This window comes from Neopsephotus bourkii, unplaced genomic scaffold (assembly GCF_033783945.1).
Source record: "Neopsephotus bourkii isolate Nb327-2 ecotype Australia unplaced genomic scaffold, CSIRO-AGI_Nbou_v1 NB_457, whole genome shotgun sequence".
NCBI lineage: Eukaryota > Metazoa > Chordata > Aves > Psittaciformes > Psittacidae > Neopsephotus > Neopsephotus bourkii.
The window spans coordinates 389,720-396,938 of NW_026900959.1; the positions used below are offsets into that span (position 1 = coordinate 389,720).

General features: G+C 52.3%; 1 protein-coding gene across 1 annotated transcript; it reads right to left on the reverse strand.

Annotated features, from left to right (window-relative positions):
• Positions 1-265: 265 nt before the first annotated feature.
• Positions 266-4,340, reverse strand: BRF2 (BRF2 RNA polymerase III transcription initiation factor subunit). The gene is made up of 4 exons (XM_061349611.1): positions 4,185-4,340; positions 3,043-3,102; positions 1,829-2,150; positions 266-1,178 (listed from the first exon to the last, which is right to left on the reverse strand). The coding sequence occupies exons 1-4, from the start codon at positions 4,336-4,338 to the stop codon at positions 488-490; spliced, it is 1,227 nt and encodes a 408-aa protein (XP_061205595.1). The 5' UTR covers positions 4,339-4,340; the 3' UTR covers positions 266-487.
• Positions 4,341-7,219: the final 2,879 nt, after the last annotated feature.

A 7,219-nucleotide genomic window follows, 5' to 3' on the forward strand; every position in this document is an offset into this window, starting at 1 on the left:
ACTCACAAAGCTCAAAGCTGTGCCTGTGCCATCCCTCACCTAGGAAGTGCAGGTGTCTCCTTGATCCTCACAACAAGGTGAGATGGCCCCAGGAAAGCTGGAGGAGCTGTACGGAAAACCAGCAGCAGTGTGAAGCTGTGAAGCTGAGACCTTCCCCCTGGACATCACCCAGCTCCAGGTCCATGGGCTCACCACATTCTGCTGCCCCACAGGACTGGGATGAGCCAAAACACCTTTTACCAGTGAGAAGGAATCCAGAAACCAGTCCAGGCACCTGCTTTTTACTGATTTCTAACAGAAATATAACAACTCAAAGCAGACACTCCATAAAAAACCCCATTTTGGTCCAGAACATGGAGTAGAACATCACCCACCTCATCCCAACCCACTCCCTTGGCTGACTGTCCCTGCAGCACCCACTCTCCAGTGGGTTGGTCCCACAGTCCCTGCGCCTCCAGCAGCACCATCCTGCTGGAGACAACCACCTTCACACCCAAAGCTTGGCCTTCCTGAAGGCCTGGACCTCCTCTGGGCCCCGCAGGTACTGCTCGATCTCACTGTCAGAGATGGGCTCATCACCAGTGATGGCAGAGTCGGAAGCGCTCGGGGCTGCCGTCCGCAGCCTCTTCCTTGGATTGAGGAGGCAGGGAGGCAGCAAGGGCCTTGGGCTGTCCTCACGCTGCTGCTTCCCTTCCAAGGGACAGTCCCCATCCTGTGCTGCTGGAGCAGAGCCCTCACCCGTGGCCACGGGCTGCTGCTCCTCCCCATCCTGCAAGCAGAAGGCTTTCTTGAGCAGCACCAGGCGGTGCTGCAGCAGGTCCCCAATGTGCTTGATCACGGTTTTCTTGTCCAGCTTAAACATCCTGAGCCAAACGAGCTGTGAGGCCATTCTGAGGAGGATCTCAAGCAGCTCCTTCAGCCTCAGGTGTGCTGGTGGTGGCAGATCAACCCCTGCCACCCTGCAGAAGCGGGCCAAGGTGCAGGAGAGGCGAGCAGGGGGATGCAGTGACTGCCAAGCCAGGAATGCTGCAGCCGTGATGATGGGCACAGGGTGCCGGCCTGTCACCAGCCACGTCTCACTAGCCAGCTCCACTATCTGCAGTGTTCTGGCCACCACCTTCTCCTTGTCCTCCACAAACTGGGCAGGGATGTTGGCTGTGGGCTGGAAGAGCTGAAAGCTGAAAGAGCAAAGAGCCCGTGGTTAGCATCAGTACACGGGGGAGCTGCACCAGCTTGTTTCTGCTTGTGACACCTAGCCAAGTGCAGCATTGCTCTCTCCAAAGTGAGGGTAAAGGGGCAGGAAGACAATAACACAGCAGTAACTTTGTACCAGAACATCACTCATAACCTATTAAAGAGAGTCATTTCCTCAGCGCTGTGGCTGTAATCAGAGCTGGGGTTTAGCTCTGCATGCAAGTATTTGTTGTGCTTCAGGACCCAAGCCAGACAGAGCAGATGACAATGGGCTTGATCCTGAAGAATTCAGATAGAATGGTTTGGGTTGGAAAGGAGAGGACCTCTTAGGAAGCTCTTCTCTGTGAGGGTGCTGAGGTGCTGGCACAGGGTGCCCAGAGAAGCTGTGGCTGCCCCAAGGCCAGGTTGGACACAGGGGCTTGGAGCAAGCTGCTCCAGTGGAAGGGGTCCCTGCCTGTGGCTTCATGGATGAACTTTAAGGTCCCTTCCAACCCAAACCACCCCATGACTCTATGACACACCTGTACAATACTGCAGGTCTGTCTCTGCCTGTGCACTCTGCCCTGGGCAGAAGCTTTTCCACCCCAGAGCATCCCACACAGGACCCTGGAGTGGCTGAAAGAGGCCCCGTTACCTGTTCAGGTGGCTCTTCACCAGATCTGCCAGGCTCAGGGCGGGCACAGAGAGCTCCAGCTCCTTCTGCAGGCTCAGGAAGACACTGGCAAACAGCTCCTGCTTCGCGTAGAGCAGCGAGCAGATGGTGCCCATCGTCAGGGGCCAGTTGTGCTGGCGACAGGTCACGAAGACGCAGCAGCCCCCCAGGAGCTCCTTCTTCTCCAGGCTGAGCAGATGGAAGGAGGGATGCTGCAGAGCTCTCTGCACGTAGGATACTGCTGTCTCCTCAAACAGAGCCGGGAGCTGCAGGACCTTACAGAGATCCTGCACCCGCCTGATGCCTGGGAAAGACACAGCCCATAAAGATCAGCTCAAGCAGCTTTGGATACCCCCCTTATCAACAGCATTCACCCAGCCCCAGGAGAAGGCATAAGCAGCACAGCTCCTGCAGCCAGCATGGAGCATCGCCTTTAGTGCAGGTGAAGGATGCTGAGCTGCCTCCTGCGTGCTCCACTGAAGGCTTTCACCATTTAGAGAGCATTAGGACCAAGATAAACCAGAGCAGCAGCACTAGGAACGCATTAAACCAGAGCAGCAGCACTAGGAACGCATTAAACCAGAGCAGCAGCAATAGGAACACATTAAACCAGAGCAGCAGCACTAGGAACGCATTAAACCAGAGCAGCAGCACTAGGAACACATTAAACCAGAGCAGCAGCAATAGAAACACATTAAACCAGAGCAGCAGCACTAGGAACACATTAAACCAGAGCAGCAGCAATAGAAACACATTAAACCAGAGCAGCAGCACTAGGAACGCATTAAACCAGAGCAGCAGCAATAGGAACGCATTAAACCAGAGCAGCAGCAATAGGAACGCATTAAACCAGAGCAGCAGCAATAGGAACGCATTAAACCAGAGCAGCAGCACTAGGAACGCATTAAATCAGAGTAGCAGCAATAGGAACGCATTAAACCAGAGCAGCAGCACTAGGAACGCATTAAACCAGAGCAGCAGCACTAGGAACGCATTAAACCAGAGCAGCAGCACTAGGAACGCATTAAACCAGAGCAGCAGCACTAGGAATGCCTTAAACCAGAGCAACAGCAATAGGAACGCATTAAACCAGAGCAGCAGCAATAGGAACGCATTAAACCAGAGCAGCAGCAATAGGAACGCATTAAACCAGAGCAGATATGGTGTGAGAAGGCACCTGAAGGCACTGCTCTTACCTCGCTGCAGGCAGCGGCTCAGCTGCTCCTTCTGGCCAGTGCTCTGGGAATAGGCCACCTCTGGAAAACAGGCAAGGGTTAGGAAAACAGGGACCTTGGGACAGCATCAGCATCATCCAGAGCATGGTGCTGGATCCCAGTGATCAGAATGGAGGCCACCAAAGCAGCGCTGGCAGCACAGGGTGGGTAAGGGAGAGGGGCAGGATCCCCTTTGAGCCATTGCTTCTATCCATATGGAACCAGTGAATGGCCTCGGGGCTTCCCCATTGCACTGGAGAACCCAGCAGGGAGGTGCTGATTGTTTGCCTTATAATGGGAAACCGTGCTGGGTCTGTGCTTAGGGAGGGAGGAAGGGGAAGAGAGGAGAAAGAAAAGGGAGGACAGGAAGGGTAAGAATGGAAGGCAAAGAAAGGAGAGAAAGGAAAAAAGAGAAGGAGGGGAAAGAAGGGAAGAAAGGGAAAGAAGGCAGGGATAGAAGGGAAAGGAAGAAAAGGAAAGGAAACAACGGGAAACGGAAAGATGAGAAGGCAGGGAAAGAAATGAAAGGAAGGAAAGAAAATGAAGGGAGAGAAGGGGAAGGAAGGGAAAGAAGGAAAAGGAAGGGAAAGGAGGGAAAGAAGAGAAGGCAGGGAAAGAGGGAAGGAAAGGAAAGAAGGTAAAGGAAGAGAAAGAAGGGAAGGAAGGGCAAGAAGAAAAAGATAGGGAAAGGAAGGAAAGAAAGAGAAGGCAGGGAACGAAGCAAAGGAAAGAAAGGAAGGTAAAGGAAAGAAAAGGAAGGGAAAGAAAAGGAAGGAAGGAAGGAAAAGAGAAGGGAAAGGAAGGAAAAGAAGGGAAAAGGAGGGAAAAGAAGGGAAAGGGAGGGAAAGAAGAGAAGGGAAAGGGAGGGAAAAGGAGGGAAAGGGAGAGAAAACAAGGAAAAATGAGGGAAAGGGAGGGAAAGGGAGGGAAAGGGAGAGAAAACAAGGAAAAATGAGGGAAAGGGAGGGAAAAGAAGGGAAAAGGAGGAAAAAGAGAACGGAAAGGAAGGGAAAAGAAGGGAAAGGAAGGGGAAAGAAGGGAAAGGAAGGAAAAGGAGGGAAAAGAAGGGAAAGGAAGGGAAAAGGGGAAAGGAAGGGGAATGGAGGCAGCGGCCGGGCGCGCACCCCGCTGGTGCTGCTCCTCGCTGTAGGTGCTGGTGAGGAGCCCCTCGGCCAGGACGCATCCGCACGCGGCGCACACGAGCTGCTGCTGCGCGTAGTGCTCGTCCTGCACCAGCGGGCCCGACCCGCACCCGGGGCACCGGCCCTGCGCCGCCATCCCCGCCGCCATCCCCGCCGGACCGCGCCGCCGCTGCACCGCCGGCAGCCAATAGCGGCGCAGACAGCGGTCCGCCCCCTACACAGCTCCCCCCCTCCTCCCCCCACCCGGAACCATGCGTTCCGGGTGATAAGAGTTCCGCCCGGGTGGTCCCACTGCGGGCGGGCAGAGCGGGACCTCTCGGAGCATCATCACCCGCGAGCATCATCCCTGCTCTCTTTAGGGCTAAATCCATCCTGTAGCATCCTCGTTTGAGGGGGGGGGATTTAGGTGCCCCCGCATCCACCTTCCCTCATAATAATTCCATTATAATCGCTTGTGCTAGTATAATATTTTGAATATTTATTCAATAACAGTATTATTAAATTATTATTTAATGTATTTTCTATTATTAATATATTCAATATTATAATTATAATAGCACAGGCTCCCAACGCAGGGGTTTGGAGCTAAATGCCTCCAAGCCAGCGCAAAGCTGATTGCCTCTGCTGCTGCAATTGAGGGTCATTACAATTAGGGCACCAGGGGCTCAGCGCTGGGACTGGGGTGACTGAAGTGGCCAAGAACCTTTCACATGTGTTTTACTCTTCCTGCTTTACCGACACTCTCTGTTCTGGTGATGCGGATGAGCTCGTCCATCAGGTTTCCCCACCCTGTGAGCTGTTTACCTTGCAGGGATGGAACTAGCCCAAAAATACCTTGAGGATGAGAAGTTTGAGGCAGCAGAGCCGGTCACAAGGAGGGGACGAGGCCCTTTAAAAGCTGCCCTTTCAGATACAAACAACACCCCGTGATTTAAGGTACTTTTATTTTAGTGTTCCGTGAAACCAAAAGGCATTTAAAACCAAACAGGTTCCCAGGCTAAAAGCAGACAGTATGAACAGGGAAAAAAACCACATTCAGATCCTTCAATCATAAAACAATGCATTTCATTCTTAAGGCCCTTAAAGTCAAGGTGAAGCACCTTGCTGGATATAAAACACCAGTCCCCTGATGCCAAAGCAAGGCTTTGACTGGTATTGCCAGTATAAGACTGAAGGATGAGGTCTGTGCGATGCTTTTGTGGTTGTGGAAGTCAAAAGACCAGCGAGAACAACCCGGGCTATAAAGGCACAAAAGGCTGCCAGGAGAGGATGTGAATGGTTATAAGGCTTCAGTCTCCAAGGAGCCTGCTAAGAGTGGGTTTTACCACGTTGTTTCTGTGCCTCTCACTCCAAGATGCGCGTTCTCACCCCTGTGATCCAAGCGTCACACAAGCCACGCTCCAAAAGCATCACACAAACCCCACGGTGCTGGCAGCAGGACCCATCCACGAGGGCAGGAAAAAGCAAGAGGCCAGCCCTGCTTCCCAATGCCCAGTTATGACCATGGGTAATGCCATCCCGGGTTCCTGAAGCCGTCAGTCACTGTGTAAAGGCACAACTGGTTTTCCTGGCTCTCCGACCTACACCATCAGACAGCTGTGGAGTACAGTCTAAATAACAAGTCCTAGAGGTCCAGGCAACTGTTGCTTTCCAGAGATGCACCAATCCTTCATCTTCCTCATTACTTCAAGGCACGAGAAGCAGCAGCAGTAAGTAAGGCACCCAGTCCCACTCCAAACTAAACCCAGCACCAAGAGCTGAAGGGGGCAAAGCCGTCTGTGTTTCACCCCCTTCATGCACAGAACACACAGCACAAAGAACCCACGGCTGAAGACATCTGCTCAACCAGAAACAAGTATCCCAAAGTCTTCAGAAGGCTCTTAACACTTAAAGGCTTGGTTCAACTCCAGCATCCCACGAGGAAAAGCTCCAGACTTTGGTTGGAGTTGGTAAGAATAACAAGGGGATTAAGAGCAGGTATAGGTGTTCCCAGTGAATGGGCACACCTCGAGGCAAATATATTAACTATTTTCACTACAAAAATACAGTATTTGAGGAGTTTCCAGTAGTTTAGGACAACAGCTAACAGGTTGATAGCTGATCCAGCTGGTCCAGGCCCTAATAAAGTGCTTTGCTGTAGAAAAACTGAGTTAGAAGCTTGCCCCTTCCAAGCCAGGAGTAGCCCAACAGACACCTTTCCAGCTCCCAAAGGCAGGAGTTTTGCTTTGCTCCTCTGCTACCCCTTCCTTTGGGTACTTCAGCTTTCCTCTAAGCCTTTGCTGGACTCTCACCACTCTGAGAAGTCCCAGAGGTGCAAAGAGGCATCTGATTGTGAGGCTACGTTTGGGTTTGCAGTGGTGCTGCTCCTTAGCATTAAGGCTGTATTGCTGGTGGTGAGATGAGGAGAGCATATCTGTGCCTCTCCAGCCACCCATCAAGGAAGCAGACTGAAGGGCATCAACTGCCTCATAAAACACTCACTCAGCTGCCTAAGATTCATTCCATTCTGAGCAGCAAGTCACCAAGAAACTCAATGAGACCAAACACTGGCACTGTGACTGCTCCCATCGTAGGGGAGGGGGATGTGGTTCCTCTCTTGGCTCTACAAGGAACGCCCCTAAGAAGCCTGAGCACCTTTGAAGGTTGCTCCATGCCCCAGCTTCAACACCCAAGGTGTTTAACTGCAGTGGCATAAAGGAATCACCGCAGACCTCCCCTGCAGCATCAGACCAGGGCCACGCAGGTGTGACAGGGGATCCACACCTATTCAAGACTAAAGCACATCACCCATCTGCCTCCCTCACTCGAAGGAATTGAATTTGAAGGCTATCAGAGAACAGTTTCTGATTGAAAACCCACCTTCGGCTCAAGTTCATCCCTACCATTCCTATGGTAGACAAACGTACCATATCCCAGCGCCTCCTGGACCAAAAGAGCTGCAAGTCTTCCCCTTGCAGAGCTGCTTTGTAAGCAACGTGTACTCGATGAGAGGCTTCTTCCTTTCCAATCTAAGCTTT